Source organism: Gavia stellata, chromosome 2 (genome assembly GCF_030936135.1).
Source record: "Gavia stellata isolate bGavSte3 chromosome 2, bGavSte3.hap2, whole genome shotgun sequence".
NCBI classification, from domain to species: Eukaryota; Metazoa; Chordata; class Aves; order Gaviiformes; family Gaviidae; genus Gavia; species Gavia stellata.
Window position 1 is genome coordinate 16,631,623 of NC_082595.1, and position 18,036 is coordinate 16,649,658.

General features: G+C 43.3%; 1 protein-coding gene across 2 annotated transcripts in view; it reads right to left on the reverse strand.

Moving 5' to 3' along the window:
• Positions 1-10,773: 10,773 nt before the first annotated feature.
• The window catches only part of BABAM2 (BRISC and BRCA1 A complex member 2), a 178,331-nt gene continuing 171,068 nt past the window's right edge, over positions 10,774-18,036 (reverse strand). For both annotated transcript variants that reach the window (XM_059835711.1, XM_059835714.1), the window contains exon 12: positions 10,774-15,439. In XM_059835711.1, coding sequence (XP_059691694.1) covers positions 15,376-15,439 — 64 coding nt within the window. In that variant the 3' untranslated portion in view covers positions 10,774-15,375. The remainder of the gene's footprint in view (positions 15,440-18,036) is intronic.

Below are 18,036 nucleotides of genomic sequence, written 5' to 3' on the forward strand. Positions count from 1 at the left end.
GGTCGTCTTCTGGACAGTTCCGGATAAAAGCAGCCTTTCCAGTTTGAATTAAGCACTTTCCAAAGCAACAGCAGCTAAACTGGAGAATATCCATATGAAGTGTGTTATGGGGTTAAACTGATGATTTGTCTTATGCCAGCACAACTTTCCTGCACAAGTAGCTTTTAGACAGCTCAGCCTCTCAGTTCAAACCATGCTTGACACCTGAGCCACAATAGATGGGGCTCTGAGGGATGAATGATACCCAGAGTGAAGAAATGGAGTAGATGACTCTTCTTTGTCATAGAGGAGCCTGCAGCATCATGACTAGACTGGAGGTGATGGGAACTTCTCCCCCAGTGGAGAGAAGCTAGGGGTGGTCTCCTGGAAGGGGAGCTGACGTGGGTGTGCTGTGAATGGGGAGGAAATGCCATTGGTATGGCGGTGGCACCACGTGTCCTCTACTCCAGGCACACGGTGGGAAGGATCTGTAGGCTCGGAGGAGTCCTTCCTCCTTCTCCCCATGCAGAGTGCCATCTGCCCCGTGGCTTCGCTAACGCAGGTGCCTCTGCCCCATGCCTCACCCTGCCCATCCAGGGTGCAGATGGTGATGCGCCCACAGGGACCTCCTCACCCATGTGACTGGAGTGCATGTTTCATTGCTGCTGAATCCCTGGGAAGCTTCAGATAAAAGGGACAGGCAGGGCGGTGGTACAGGGTTTCAAGTTCGTGACCGGTCAATTAGGAAGGGGGAGCTTCTTCTCAAGGAGTGCTGGAAACCTCCTCACCCAAGCCATCGCAAACTGAGCTCGATGAAGTGTTTCAGATCAGTGCTGCCTGTTTCCAATTACATCCCAGAGCATTTCTGCAGTGAAGAGCCAAAGTCTTGATTTATAGGCTTTTGGGCAAGGGAATGCAGTGTTTTTTATTATCTTTATCTCTAAATCTGCTCTTGTTACTTGTTGCTTACAACAAACTTGCAGAGTCTAATGCAAAGGTCTTTTGTTAAGGTTTCCTACATTCAGATGCTAAAATCCTTCATTAAAGCTCAGGCTAGCTGCTTCCGCATCAGATAGATAGGCCCATCCATTTCACTCCGCTCAGCGTGCCCTTGGGAGGGGAACACGTGCTTTGGGACAGCATCCCCTCAGAAGGTGGGCGAGCTGGAGACCTCAGGCTGAGGCTATGCAGCCACACTGCCGTCCCACCCAGACCTCGGCCACGGCCGGAGCCAGAGCACTCGCTCACGCCTCGTGGGTGCCGTGGATGGTGGGAGAGGCAGCCAGCCCACTCCTGCGCCACTCGCTCTGCACCAGACATTCCTCTGGCTGGATTTTCTGCTGCATTGGCTTCCCACATATTTATCCTGACATCACATGGGCTGGGGCCCTTCCCGCCTCTGCCCAGTGTGAGTTTGCTGTGCAAAAAAAAAATCACTTTTAGAAAACGATGCCTTCTGTGGAAGGAAAACGCTCAAATGCAGCAAAGAAGAGTTTTATGAGCTTTGCTTCAATACTTGTTGTGCAACATCCTTACGGGATTTCATTATTTATGATTTTATCTAACTACAGTCTATGCCTAATAGCTCGGAGGTGCTGTTGATTAATTTTTTCCAGCTCTTTGATGTACCGGCAATAACTTGTCCATGTTGCCCTGTGTCAGTAAAGTGGAAATTGCCACGGCATAGTCAAGGTGTGGCATCATGAGGTGGCCAAAGCTGGAATAACTGCCTGTGTCCACAGTAGGACCGAGGTTCCCCCTGGCCACACTCTCCCGACTTGCATTGGCTGATGGCGCTGTAATGAGTCAACTCATTAAAATAGGAAAAAACGAATCCAACTGAAAAACGTTGGGTTTTTTTTTTTTTTTTTTGCTGGGTTAGTGAGTGGAACTCGCTCTCTATGCGGCCAGGTATGTACCAGAGCCGGCGCAGAGGACGAAGGGAACAATCAGGCAGTGAGGAGCGGCAAGAGGAGGAAGAGGAGAAAGAAGGGCAAGTGGGGGCAGGCTGTTAAGATCATCTTTTGACACCACACCCTACATATGGACACTGTCAGTCTAATTCCTACCGTACTGGTTCCGTCCTCGATGTTGTAATCTGTTTCTGTGAATCTTTTCAATTAGGTAGTGATTTATTGGTTAGTGGGGTGGGTTTGGACAACCTCCAGCAACAGGCACGAAACCCATTGCCATGCTGAGCTCCGTCCCATTGCCTGCAATGCAAAGGCATAAAATTTTTTCTCCAGGAAATGAATCTTTTTCAAAGTGATTATAAGATTATATGACTAGGCTATCAAGTGATGTAAACCTGCCCATTTCCAAAAGCTTCGGTGTCGTTACACCACTTACAAAAGGATTTGCTTCAAAATTTTTAGCTGTCACAGCACATTAGTTGCCGATTAACCGGAGGTCTTCCTGAAAAGAGTGCATTTATCAGCATAAATGGACCTCTCGGTTCCCTTACGTAGAGGTTTTCAGTCTGCCCAAGTTAAAGTGTTTGCCAGTTCAAAATTTATTATTCCTTGTCATCGCTTCTCTTACAGTCATCACCTTTCTGGTATTAGTCCAATTCTGTGGATTTGTCAATCATCACCACCACAAAGAAATCCGGAGCCAAAATAAACCTGGCACAACTTGATTTCTGTATTACAAATGTACTGGCACAAACGTTGTCCACAAAATCTCCCATTTCAGCACAGTGCTTGAAATCCCATTGACTTCAATTAGTAAGTTAAGCAAGTGCTTAAATGCCGTGTTTGAACCGGGGCCTGAAGACCGTACCTTGGCCAACTAGAGTTGTTGTCTCTTTTTTTAATAGTTATGCAGCTTTTAGAGGAATTTCCATGTTTCAGTTTAGTCAAGACATCAAAAACTTGGGTGAGATCAAGGAGAACTGAAAGCAGATACTATGTTGTCGTCTGGCATCTTTAATTTACAAACTGTTTGTAGTAGGTTAAGCATTAAGGATTCAAGGAGAGTGAATGAAACAGTGAGATGGTCTTCGAGGACACTTCACTCTCCCTAAAGTTATGGTGTCAAATCTTGAAAAAAAAAAAATCTTGCTCAGGCATAATGACACAAGGAAGGGAATTACTGACGTATAAAATAAGGGAAAAATGTGGACCACTGCGAATAGGCTTTACTTCATGGTAGCTGATGGTCCCTGGCAATTTTATATGACACGCTACTCCTGTTCTCCCTGTATGCAATTACATAGGCATATCAGTGTAATGCATGGTTATTACAAAATAACCACAACATGCTGGGAAGAACATTTTATGCTTCTTAGTTGGACAAGGCTCATCTGGTCTTAATCTGTTTTTTTTTTTCTTCTTAAGGAACATCTTCTATTTTAAGATTTTCCCCATTTAGCCAATGGAATCTATGTTAATTTGACCTCTATTAAATAGATTTTTTTCCATTATTCTCTCTGCTGATCAAAGAGCTCTGGGGCACTTTCCTGAGAGGCAGGCATACCTTGCCGCTGGGGCAGGAAGGCAGAGCAGCGGCATGCAAATGCTCCTCCACCTTCCTCCTGTCGGGAAAGCGGCTTCCAGCCCGGCCGCCTCCGAAGCCAGCTGCTTGTGCTCAGCCCTGGACCCGCGCGCTTCCCTCGCCCAAACCTGTCTCTCCCGGGCACACTCGCGCTGCCACACTGGGAGGTTTCGCTACCGTGAGAGGTAGAGCCATCGGGCACCGTCCCTTTTCCCACCGGCTCTGGGCTCCTCGCTCAGCGCTGTGGGGAAACCCTGGGGAGCTCTGCCTGCATGGCGGCTCCTCTCAGCCACGCAGTTGCTGAAGGAGAGGGTGGTGGCGGCAGCTTTTTCGCCTCTGTTTTTGACAGGACTGGCAGGGGCTGCTGCTTGACGCAGGGCTCATTCCCGCAGGAGACTGGGAGATGGGCACAGACCATGCCCGCCATCAGCCAGAGCCTCCAAAGAGGAGGGCTGGTGGAGAAGCGGCCTGGCCCTGGGCTCTGGCGTGAGCCGAGGCAGGCGATGCGGCATGGCCGACAGCGGGACGGCGGGGAAACTGCCTGTTCCCAACCGGTGTTCTTGAGTTCCAGCTTTAGACAATAAAGGACTGAAATCTCGCACCTGACTGAAATGTCTCAGGGCATGGCTGTGCTGTGTGATGGAGTGAAGAGCCCTGAGCCTGCCTGGGGAGAGGCACGGCCTTTGGCCTCACGCCGCTCCTATGCCGCCCCACCGGGTCCGTCCTGCCGCTTGACTGCGGGACGGGATGCACCAGCTCCGGCACGGGCCCGGCGGCCGCCGCGACAGAGCAAGGGCAGCTGGGGAGCCTCCGCACCGCCCTTCCCGGCATGTCCGCTCCCGGGCAATGCAGGCGGGATGCAGCAGGAGAGACACGGGCCGAGGACGGATCTGCCTCCCAGCCTCACGCCGAGACCGGGCACAGCTTCCCCGCGCCCTGGCAAGGGTGGGAGCAGCGGCGCTGGCTGCAGCATGGCCGGGCCTAGCCCCCGTCCCGCCACGGAGTGGCCATGCCGGCCTGGATGAGTCACATCCCTGCTTTTTGCCTCAGTCCCTTGTTTGTAAAATGGACACAAATACTTTACAAGGGTGTTGTGAAACCTAATTAATTAATACCTGTAATGCACTTTGATGTCCTCGCATGAAAAGTCCTATATAACTACAAAGCATTTTTAATGTTATAAAGCAAGAACTTCTTGCTGTCTTGCCTTGGCAAAGAGGCTGATTAGATGTTATCAGTTTTGCTGTTTACATGTACAGAAACTGCTGCAGTATGGTTGGGATCCTGTTTTGTTTTTAAAGAGTAACAGTAAAACGATGGAAGAGTTAATCTGGGGGTCTGTTCCCTGTAACTTCAGGGAGCGGCCAGAAGTGATTTTATATTTACTGTCAATGAAATAAGCTAAACAAGAAAAAAAAAAAACTAAAACCCCAAACTAAAAGAGTAAGTTGACATATCTATGCATACCGGTGTGTCCCGATCACACCTGCAGTAACTCTACTGAAAGGCCTTCTAGCCCGAGCTTGAAGAAAAAGCCGTATGACAGGAGCACTTAATCCTGCGTTTTAAATGATTGTGTATGGCTTGTGTTTCACAGAAATCAACTGGCTCCTAAATAAGAGCCTGTTTGGGTGAGATCTGTTGACTATTTTTGTCTCATCTGCCATTAAGACTGTCCCCTTTGCAGTTTTACTACTTCAGTGGTAAAGACCCAACCTGGGGTTAGACTGAGGAGCCCTGATTATGCCTTCATCATGAAATGCACGGTGCTGTCATGCCAGCAGACACAATTGCATAGCCCGTGCTTTAATTTACACTCATTTGATAACTAATGTTAAAACCGGAGGAAGCCGTGCTGTATGGCCCTTCCCTTAGAGGGCTCAATGATGTATGTGCACAGTGGAGGGATGAAAGCGCAGCTTTAAATGTTAAAATTCCCGACAGGCCTGTCCAGCGCTGCATCTAAAGATGCACTAATAAGTTAATGACAAAATATAAATGCGTTGACTCCTGTAATTTAGAAAACTGGAGCTGAAGGAGTCTTAATAAACCTGCTTTTCTTTCCCAATTAACACTGTTTACTTTCTGCATTTCCTTGACCTTGAAAAGCGATCCTGCACAATTTCACGTGCTTGCCTCCACCTTTAGCCCTTACAGCACGAATGCAGCACCCAGACTGTGCATGGCTCAACTGGCGTCACACTTGGGTTAAATTAGGTTATAAAACTAGAATAAAACTCCATATAAACATTTACTCCACATTTACAAGACGTACTTTGCAGTCAGTCCTCCCAGGTCAGGATAATTTCACCGTACTCAGCAGTGTCGTTCTGGACCGACAGCAGCACAGCGGTGATGAGCCTCTGCTCCGTCCCTCTCCGTCTGCCAGCACCCACTTTTTCTTCCTTCCTTGAAATCTATATCTGGCTGCAAACTTGGACATTGTCATTTTGCTGACACAAATAGGTAAATACACACATGAAGCACACTGCAAAGGGCTCTTTGTATGCTGTCATTCCAGCAGCCGCCTCAAAGCTTGGGGATGCCCGGAGTTGCCTGTGAGCAATAAGCAATTGCTCACAAGCACTTTTTTGGTCTTTTTTGTTTTGTTTTTAATTACAGCTTCTCCCTGTGCTCATCTGGACAGCGTTGGGAGGACAGCGGGATCCCGTGCATGGCAGCACGGCTGGCAGCGCTGTGGCTGAGCCGGGCGTTCTCGGCCCGTCCTGCCCGGCGCAGCAAGAGGGGAAGGAGCCGAAGTCCAGCGCAGGTGTAAGCAGATGGAGGCAGGAATACGCACAGTGAGAGGAAACTGGGTACATCGCCTTTGCAAAACCAAATAAACAACACATTTGAAAAAAAAAAGGCCCCCAAAACCCAGCTTGGACAAAATCCTTTCCTCCCCCCAGCCCCCAGCAACAGTGGGTTGCAGAGGCTGAAGTGTTTTCACACTGAAAGCATGGCAGCATTTGGGAGCTTTCTTTACAGTCTACAAATAAACAAAACTCGGGGAGTGTTTTGCATTCAATAGTTAATCACAGTTGGCTGAGTGTTTATATTTTTCTTCACTGTAAAGGCATTCTTGGTCCGCCTCCCAAACAGCTTGTTTTGTCTGCAAGATTTAATCTTGAGTGGCAGGACTAGGCGCAAAGACAAGCCTCAAAACAATTCTTATTTTTCTATAGCAAGATGTCAGGATGTAAAAGCTAACTTCCCTGCAAACAGGCCCCTCAGGTTGGCATGCACAGTGCTTCTTGCTACAATTTCCAGTCTGCCCTGATACCTGGCCCATAAACCAGCTCATTTCACTCAGTTTTAATACTTCCCTGTTTGTGAATTGCTCTTTAAATAGTCTAAACAACTCCAAACGACTAGAATTCAATGCATGTTGGACCAGTTTCCAGCCCTAGCTCCTCCCTGAAGAAGCATCTTGTTTGTATACAGGGAGCACTGGCTCCAGATGCCCAGCCTACTTTCAAATCCTAACATGGTTTTTCTTCAAGGCAACATCAAGGTACCTTTCATAAAAATGAAGGGATGATGCAATATGTCTATAGTGCTTCAAGTATTCAAGCTACACTGCTCAGGATTAGCTTGGGCAGTTACTTAAGAGCACTGTGTTGTATAGACATGAGTCACATTTTTGCAGTGGTCCCTACTAAGACAAGCGACAGAAAAATTACTGAATTTGTGTCTGCACTTCTAAGATCTGAAAATGGTTAGAAACAGTGAACTTTTGAAATCTCACCACTTTTGCTCTTCGTTTCCATATGCTATTGCCTCTGAACCGTCTTTAAAGGTAGATAATATCAGGTTGTGCTTGGTTGTGCTTAGATGTGTTTTAAAAAAGTTAGTAAAACCACCTCAAAGTTGCCTGAGAGGTATGTCTGCAGGTCTTTTAGTCCAGCCTTTCTCTTGAAGCAGGACAATCACCATCACTAGATCAGGACCGCCATGGCTTTGCTTATTCATGTCTCAAAAATCTCCAGGGAGATGCCCCAACCTCCAGAGGCACCTCTTCCACTCCTGGACTGTCCTCTTGGTGGAAATGCTCTCTGCCCTGGGCTTGGTGTCCTGGAGATTTGTGCCTGTGATAGTGTCACTTTTGGAGGAAGAATTTTTGATAAAAGTCTTCCCTGTAAACATAATCTGACAGAGCCTGAAGGAAGGACTCATGAAACTTCCCGCAAATTCATTTCAACAGCTTCTGCAGCTCCCCTAATCCGCTAGACATTGGTATATACTTCTGGTACTTCTTTGCCGTATATGCTTTAAAATCAGTAGAAGCGGTTCTTAGCAAAGATGGGGTCTGTACAAATCATGTGTTACATGATGCTGGTAACCTCCAGCATATTCGGAGAATTTTCTCTGAGCTGCCCTCAAGTACAGGACCTGCTTCTTGAGCCTGCTCCATGGCACCTCTGGGGCAGAGAAGTAACACTTCACAAAGTATAGCTGATGTGGGGACCCTTCTACCAGAATATATCACAGTGATGAGTACGCGGCTGAATTTTAAAAAGGGCCAAATAATCACAATCTGTATTTCTAAACCACCGTCATAAAAATAATGCTAAATTCAACAAAATGGCAACTGCAAACACAGAAGAAATAATCTTGTTATCCATAAACAAGCATGAGAAACCAGGCGATTAGATTATTTTGAAATCTCACTTTCTCATAAAGTGCCCCAGCACCAGCTAATGCCAGAGACAGGGAATCAGATTCCACCAAGCAATATCGTGACAGACACCACCTCCTCTTCGAAAACCAGGCACCTCCGAGTGTTGTTTGCAGCCTTACTTTGAAAAGGCTTTTCCTCATGAGCAGGTATTTACCCAGCTTTGCGCGAGCAATCCATGTCGGTGCTGAACACCCATCCACGGGAAGAGAGGAAGGCAGGATCAAGTTGCGGGGGTTTTTCATGCAACCTGCCCATAATTAGCCTCAAACAGCAGCTGAGTCACTCACAAGAGTCCCAGGTGCTATTAGGACCAGACACGCCACGGCCTAGCATATAATTATACCAGCCACCACCGTGCGGAAACTGCTCCATTTAGCTATCTGACCCCATTAGTCAGAAGCTGTTATTTCTTCTTGGCTACAAGTGCTGTGGGTGCTTTGAAGAAGACAAGCCCAATTCACACAGCACAAACTCATTCACCCAAACTCACCTCTTTCTTGCTGAAACCAGAAGATGCCATCCTCTTTCCCAGTTCACCTCTGGGCTGCCTGAGAGCACCCCTGTGGTCCAGAGGCAAACAGAGGTGCTGAGACGCAGCACCCACTGGATACATGGGACCCAGAGATCGGTGCAGAAAGTCTAGGCAACGCAGCATGCTGCAGTATCTTTTTCACCAGAAAGCAATGATAAAACAACCATTGAAACAAGCCACGGAACTGAAGAAATGTAAGAAACAAACTGTTTCGATAACACAGATTTTTATTTGGATATTTTGCTTCCCTTTCTCGTAGGGAGGATAGAAAAGTTCAGATGGGAAGCTGGCTGCTGATGGCCCCTGAACTTTCTGTGTGCCTCTAGGGCTGGCGATGCAAGGAGAAAGTTTTCTGCAGCGTCCGCTCTCTGGTAGAATAGAGACAGCTGAATAGAGAGCAGGCTCAGTTGGCCAAAACACACAAGAAATCGCCCTTAGCTGGCAGGGCTGGGCTTGAGTTGCAGCTGGATTTTGCAGCTGCTTTTTCCCATCAAGGTGTTAAGAGGAAATGCCCGGCTTCAGCAGCAGCAGGGTGGCATTCCTCTCTGGCACAGCTCCTCTGTCACATACAAAAATGAACCTAACCTCAGCTGCTGAGCAACCAAAGCCTGTTACCTCCTGCAGCTGGGATCTCATGGAGAGGGAGCAAGGGGGACCTGGGTAGCGGAGGAGGCTACGTACAGCGACTGAGGCCGTTTCGCTAGCCCACTGAGGAAAAGCAGAAAAAGGTCAGAGTTTTTGTCACTCCTGGTTGTCATCCTGTCAGACCGAGTTCAAGTGAGGTTTGCTGGGAGGGGTGCGCCATGCTCGGGCTGCTGCTGACTGTGCAGTTCAGAGAAGAAATGCACGGCTCCAACCTCGAGCTGCTACTCTCACACCAGCGCTACACCCCCTTTGAAAGACACAAATAACCTTGACGGCTCTGATTTTTAAACAAGTACTAAAAAACTTTTGCTGAAAGGGACAGTGGAATAAAGGAAACAAGATGTCAAATTATAATCAGCTTGAATCATTTTGATTAAACACCGAGGAAATAAAACGTACCCTGTTTGCTGGCAGGCCTGATGACTTACAAAGTACTCACCCCACCCAAATCAAGGGCTTGAAATGGAGCAGCAGTGGAACAGAAACCCCTGATAGCGTCAGATTTGCTTTTCCCTGGTACCACGTTGCCATCCTCAGGGATAGAAAAAGCATCATTAGGGTTTAAATAGAGTTTGATGAAAACACGGAGCACCCCAAGGATCAATTTTCTCCACAGGCAGCTGCAGCACGAGGCTTTAATTCTTCACCCTCTCTGGTGACAGGAGAAACGGGGAGCTCTAGGCACAAATAACGTTAGGCTTCTAGTGTGTATTTTGCTTTTCATGCCTGCAATTAAATGCTTGCTTTACTTCCTGTTGTTTAAAACTGTGTTTATTCTTTAGTGCTGCAAGAAAAACCTCCTGTATTTTTTTTAATTTGCACTGGGGACACGTTTGAAGGCCCATATTGTAGACTCAGCAAGTGGCAGGGCAGCCGCCAAACCTTGCTTCCTTTGTTGATTTCTTGATGATTTAAGACCTATTTTCAGCAGCTGATCCCAGTTTCCCCCCTGCCTTTTTGCTTGGTAACTACCATTTTAACAAAATGGTGTTTGTGCAGTGCCTTGGAAGCAAGAATTGAGCTTTTAAACGTAAGACAGGGAATAAAATAGGAAAAGCAGCACTAAAATCACCTACACGCCACGGCTTTTCAAGCCACATGCTTAGAAATATATGGCAGAACCTTTGAGTTCTTGCAGAATAATGCTGCTAGTCTTTTATTTCTTACATAGCTAAAATTACTTGCATGTTTCTGATATCTTTGTTGTTTACCTTCTCCCAGTGCAAAGTTTGAAATTATTCTCTGAATCTACAGAAGTCAGTAAAAAAAAAAAGACAAAAACCCGTACTGTTGATGTACATTGTTCAGACTTTTACTGGCTTTGCCTATAGGGACAAACCCTATTGTTTCAAAGTACAAACAGGAAAAGATATAGCCTGATCAATGGTTTATTTAGGTGCAGGCTTCCTTCAGAAAAGGAGAATACACTTTCCCCCTGCTGATGCTAAGATGCGAATTAAACTAAGATTTGGTGCAAAAAATGTATCCAATGCCGTCAGCATAATTATCCTCTCTGTTCTGGGTAACAACAGAGTATTTTCTCAGAATTATTCTGTTGCGGAGAATGCAATACTCAGCCTAATAAATAAAAAACAGTTTCTACAGTAAGACTGATTATTTTTACATCAAATCATTTCGTATTTAATGTAGGTCCATTCGACGCTGGCACACACTTGGAACAACTACTGGTTGCCTTGTTAAAACATAAACCTCAAAGTTGATAAAAATAGCAGTAACTAGTAAGGATGAAACAAAATTGTCAGAACATTACAGACACCTGAAAATAAAAACTGAAAAGGAGATGACAAAGGATTTTCAGTAACATTTAAGAAGTAAGAAACAGTGTAACCTTTAGGTTACAATACATCAATTACAGAGACATAAGTAATTTAAGGGAAGAGAGTTCACTGGCAGTCAGTTTGGTCACAGACTTAATTTGCTTCACAGGGAAAGGACAGCACCCTGTAATTAACAGTAACATTCAGAAGCCATGTCCAAAGCTTGTTACCTCCTTGCACCATGCCTTTCTCACAAAGTTGGAAGGCTGAGAAACTCCTCTTCTCTGCTGACAGAGGACACCTCCCCTTCATCTCCGTGTATCGCTGCTGTGTAGACGTGGTATTAGAAACGTATTTCAGACCTGCAGGGGTGACCCTCACATGCTACTGTGGGTTTCTATTGCCTGCTGCTTCTCCAGTTGTTAAGGGTACTGACACGGGAGGAGGAAGATGCCCAAGCAGCAGTCCCTACTCACTACTTAAACTGGTTTTTGACTTTTGTTACACCCCCAGCCTTCTTTTAGGAGGCGCTGCTTGACAGAGACTAACCAAACCTATTCCCCTCTTTCCTAGGTAAGAAGTCTCTGTGTAAAACCACCTGAAGTAAGACTTAAGGTACTGCACTTCATTGCTAAATCTCGCCTTCTGACTGATTCACCAAAGATGCTTACTGCCACGAGTGCCAGACAGGATGAGGGGAAGGAAACTCGCATAGAAACATGCCTAGTGAGGGTCTACCAATGCGTAGGAGATCCCTGCTAATTCTAGAAATGATTTCTTCTCAAAAACTGAGTCATGTCTACTCCATATATGAATGGGAGGATGTTCAAGGACACAGATGATACTGAAAATGTTGCTGGTTCAGCAAATGAAACGTGCTGATCAACAAAGTGATGACCAGCACAACAGAAAGATCAGTGAAGGCCAAACTACATATGATATAGTGAACTTTTATTTATTCTGCCAGCTGTTTGTCCAGTCTTTCCAGCAAGTTCACAAGAAGTCTAACTCTGAATCCGAAAGATTACTTCTAGCACAGTGGATTACATATGCAGATGAATCAAGGCTTGACTGTAAGTTTGCACCTCAAGGACCTTTGGAAAATCATGCATTAGTGGAGTTTAGTAACTAGAGACTTACTGCATTCTTTCAATCAAAATTATGGCAGAGTAGAACTTGGGCTTTTCAATATGTTCATAACATTGCTATTTTTCTCCTATGTTTTGTGGTTCTCATAAACCAAAGAAACTAGCCTACGTCTGACTGCTCATTTTAATTGCATAAATCATGTAATAGGAAATAAAGCGCTGAAAGTCTCATTGCCATTAAACAGGCCACAATGAATATTATCATAAAACAGGAGATAACTGAAATAACTCCATCTTACTAGATTACAACTTTTGTGGCTATCTTAAATGCCTTCAACAGATACTTGATTCAATATAAAATTATTAAAACTAACTCTCTTTTCCGATGTAGTATTGATATAGCAATCCTCCTTCTGGAGAGAAGAGTTTACTCATTTCTATGCCTTTCCTCCCATTACCCCATTTGTAGTGCTAACACCCCCAATACATTCTTCTGAGAACTATCAGGAAAGGCTCCATAAAATACTGTGCAGGTCAAAGAGTGCAGAGCGGCTTTGAATATAGAATATGTTCATTAAGTGTAACAAAAATGCCTTTTCTTTTAATCTAAAATTTGATAAGCTTGCAGACTTTATCTTAAGCCCAAACAGTTCAGTTTCTCAACTCTTCTACCTTTTTCTTTTTTTTTTCCAAAATACTACCAGTTGTGGCATGAAGTAAAATTAGACTGAAACCATTGGCACATTTCCATATATGCTAGAGAAAAGTTAGTGAAACATCACTGAATTCAACATAAGGAATTGCTGGCATAGGCTTTTTATATTCTTAAAGTCCTTTCTTACATGGCTTCTAAAACTCTTAGATCTTAATAATAAAGCAGTCCTTTGACCAAAATTACTAGGACTGAGGTGAAGGATGTATTTTTGGTTGAAAATGCATATTAATGCTGAAGAGCGGACCTCCTTCTGAAATGTTTTGCAATTGCTAGCCTTTGAATCATGGTAACTTCTGAAAAGATTAAAAAAAATACTGGTACCACTTGGACAAGCAGGTATATAAAGCAAACACTGTGTTCATGGAGCAATCACTACAATACTGAGTCAAAAACAAGGTTATAAAGTGTAAGGTTATAAAGTGTAAGACTCCAGGAATCTACTGATGCAACTTGAAGGTTTGGGTTTTACCTTTTGAAAATGCTAGAGATTGTTTCTATCAGATTTTGAGCACTATGAGAATAAATGTTTTTCATTAGCCATCCTCCTTCTCCCACCCCATTCACAAGAGTTAGCTTATTCTTGAATATGTGTGTGTGGCTTTGACTTTTACCTGAAGAAATGCAGATGTGAGATCATCCCAGTATACCAAACAGTGCCTGTTTTCAGCCATTTAAGGTTGTTCAGTTACAGTTTTGCTATTCACATAAAACCATTACCCTCCACATCTGCTTTAAGTTTTGGTTTGCATGCAAATCCTAATGCAATGCCTCCAATGAGGGAATTCAGGCTCAGACCTTTGGAGCCATTTACAGCCCTCAGAAAATGCAGCGAGAGTCACAAGGGGGTGGGTCACAGGACAGAATATGCCCCCTCCTCCATAGACTTGGAATAAGGCTTCTGATGTTGTTTGCTGCTTAATTTCCAGCCAAGAACTTCAGTATTAAACATAAACTAAAATTTTGCCTATAAACTAGCTAAAATTACCCGTAGTTTCTAGAGGCGAATTATTTGCATAATTCTTAATTATTAAGCTTCACTGCTCAAAACCCATCTACATCTCCTAGGCGGACATTCCCCTGGAAAGCACTATTTTTAATGTAAAATAACAAATTTTAGAAAGGGTAGGAGAAAGCTGCCAATCAAGTAATTTGATGAAATTTCATTGAATAAGCAGATAGTGGTGCTATAGTGAATAATTTCAAATTAAATGTTTTCCAGTGCCACTGTATCATCTGCATACTATTCATTTAGTTCCTTATATTTAGAAGAAGTAGGGCACATTTTCCATATGCCATTTATAAGCAACATACACTGTTAATTTTATTCCTTACTGGAAAGTACCCTGGTCTATTTACAAATTAATTTGGGAAGTGACATTGTGACAGTTAGCCCCAACTGGTGCGCCTGACACAAGCGTAAAAGAAAGGATGAATAGGTGGGATTTTGCATTTGGCGTTTCAGAATTAGGGGAGGTAACGTTTCCAGTTATATACACTTAAAATTATTTCTGAGAAGACATGTTGAACTTAAGCATTAAGCTAAATACCTATAGCCTTACATTATTTCATCAGTTATTTTCCAAGACATCATTCATTCCTTTGTTGAAAGTCTGCTTCTTAGCAGTATTTATCTTACTTGGAAAAATTACAGGCCTATGAAACAGCTTTATTTTAGTTATATACTGATTTATATAACTAGTTCCTTGCACATCGGTACTGAAGAAGTAGAACTTTTTCATAATGGCAAGGGGACTTAATTAGAAAAGCACCAAAATTGCACAACTGGAAATAAAAACAAAGCATAAGAGCATAGCATTTCATATAAGATGAGTTTCAACTGAAATATTAAAAAATCCCCTCCAATACCTTGCCATATTAATATCAGACTAGCTTGAAAGGCACTGAGAATTGAACAGTGCAACTCATATCCATACCTCTGAGAATAACAACCACAGTGAGACGCAAACCTCCAAGGCAGAATATGGCACTGTACAGTCCATTAGGCATTCCTGGTACATATGGCAGTTTTATATTTTCTTAGGATAAGCTGGAAATGTTAACTAAATATACAAATTACATAGTATTTGCGTGGGAAAAAAAATTATCCATTTTACACCATCTGAAGACAAGGAAACAAGGCATAACATACAGGACATTGTTGGCACAAGAAAATGTTAACATATCAAAACATGCCCTTTTAAATTTAATCCAGTGGATATATAAAGGAACAGTGGTGGTAGAGGTAAAGGGACAGGACGAATACCAAACATTCAGCTTTAAGCATGCTAGTGAGGTCTTTGTTTCAGAAATCTGACAATAACTGAAGCTACCAAAACCATTTCAGAGGCAAGAAAGCACCTATCAAGACAGTCCAACCCATTTCCAGGCATTCTTCTTGCAGGCTGACAGGACACGTGCAGACTGAAGGATCTGTCCGGTATCATCTCCGTGCCCGAGGCTGCCTAAAGCTTCCCATTAGCAAATGCTGCCTCCTGGAACTGAGGGACAAACGTTTTGAAATATGCCCTAGTGAAAAAAAGAATAATGCATGGTTAGGAAGGAGTAAATGGAGAACATGGTGTGTGCATGTATGTAGCCAGGGTTTTAACAGAGAAGCATGTTACCATGCTCAGTCCGTTATTAGATCTCATAAATGGGTAGTGTTTTTCTCATGAGTTTTTAGCACGCAGCAGGTCCATACACTTCAGCTTTCTAGACCCAGCAGTACTTCCTTCTTACAGTGTCCTCACCACTAACCTCTTAATGTGGTCAACATCAGTAACTTGACACTGTCAGAAGAGCCTGATGAGCCATCCATATTTTATCCAATGCAAAGCTCTAGAGATAAACTGTATGATGTACTGGAAAATATACCTTTGAACGGCTGTAAAAGCGAGAAACACTTAGATGAGCCACAAGTGTGGCTATGCCACTGCCTGCAGCATTTTATAACGGACTTTTTGATGCAGTTGACGTTCACCATGTTTCTGGGATAAAAATTTGGTTTTTTCCCCCCTATATTGAAGAAAGCTTCACATATGATACCAAAGGCCCAAAGACCGCCAAGTCAATGGAGTAGGAAAATCACGAAGAGAAGTCAGAATACGTGCAGGAGATAAGCTCTTTATCTGTCTCCTTACAGAACCCTTGACGCAATACAGAGTCACTGTCAATGGCAATAGTTTACATAAGATCTAGTGAATAAATACTAACACTTTGGATGAACTGTAATTCCTTTTCTTAGACTCTGAAAGACAGAACATTATTCTATAAATTAAGATGTGCTTTCTATATGTTGAATCTTAGTCTATCTTCTTTACAAAGAATTGAATGACTCATATAACTGTAAAATGAGCTGAACCTAAGTATCCAAAATTGTGTTTGAACTGTACCTTTGAGTTTATTGCACTGAAATACTCAAACATGTATTAAACATATTTCATATGTCCAAATGATACCCTTTATTTGCAAGTTGTATTAGAAGCTGCTTCACCATTCTGACTACTACTTCCTGCGTCGAACTTTCACTTTCTCTAAATTTTTTTTTAAAAACATTTTTTTTTCTGTTCTTATCACTGGTCTTTATAAATTTCTATGCAAGGAGAACCTCCTCCTGTTTTCCCCATAAAAAAAAAAAAAAGGAAATCCAAAGTGAAAATAGCTGCAATTATGTTAATTATGTTACTGATTTCTCTGCTGGTATACCTCCTGAAGAAAACATAAGCTGATCGTCTTCACAATCGTGATAAGCATTTAAAAGTTCAGGTAGAACTTTTGGCAATCATTGAACACCAATCATACCGCCTCACATTTAAAAACGTTGCAAGATCACAAAAGAGAATGCTCCCCTCTCTTTGTGAAGTTATGCCTGGCAAATTAATTAACAGATAGCTGCAGTCAGCTTTTGTACAAAAGCTGTAAACACACACGAGATGCCGTCCAAAGGTTAACAGAGCAATAGAAAGTAAATGCATTTCTGGACTGAGAAGTTGAGCCCAGAAATGGAAAAGAAAAGCAGCAAAACCAGCACGCACATTTTATAGCATGCATAGATTGTGCTGTGTATTTACAAAACACACTGCAATTTATTAAAACAAAGTTCCGAAAGCAGCCCTCATAATTATGCTCACAAAAGTGATTGTTCATCCTGGCACACATGCATACATAAACCAGCTGAGAAGGTATGCCTGTCATCCGATCTTAACAGTTGAATGCCGTTTCTGTATTTGTGTGTTTATAGCATACATTTGAAATTGTAGCCTAGGTATGTTCCGGTCAGCTCTATGTCATTTTGTTAGCTCAAGGAATATCACTTGCACATTGTCAATGACAGGATCTATCACCCTATTCCTATTTCCTCTGCTTGCTTATTTTAAGCAGCTTCTTCCTTCCCCTTTGATAGCTTCTCTGCAGACTCTTCTTCCATGCACATGCTCTTCTTCACAGAATCACAGAATCATTAAGGCTGGAGAAGACCTGTAAGATCATCACGTCCAACCATCAACCCAACACCACCATGCCCACTAAACCATGTCCTGCAGTGCCACGTCTACAAGTGTTTTTGAACACCTCCAGTGATGGTGACTCCACCATCTCCCTGGGCAGCCTGTTCCAATCCTTGACCACTAACTTAACTGACTTGATAAATGTTGCTTAAAACTTCCCTCTTCCTAAACTGTAAAAATTCTTAATCACTAAATGGGATATAAGCAGAAGTATTTTCCTACATTCTATTTCTTTTCTGAAACACCTGCTTTATAGCATTTCTGTGCTTTGTATTAAAACCACACTTACTGCATTATATTTCAATGACTTTTCTGTCAGGTAAATTCTAGAATGAATGCTTCTGATACCACATGCACCCTCCCACACCATCTTTATCTACACCAGCATCCTTTCTTTTCACTGATTCCTGCAGTAGAGCTTGTATCCTTTGCTGCAAAACTAATTCTAACACCTCCCTACATTCTGATCAGATGTACTTTTTCGAAGAGGATGTCATTTCACTGGTAGTTCATATGAACCTCTTGGAGATGTTCCATACATTTCAAAAATTCCATTAGTACTTCATAATTTCTAAATGTCTACTCTTTTATTTCCATACTTTAAAGTACATGCTTAAA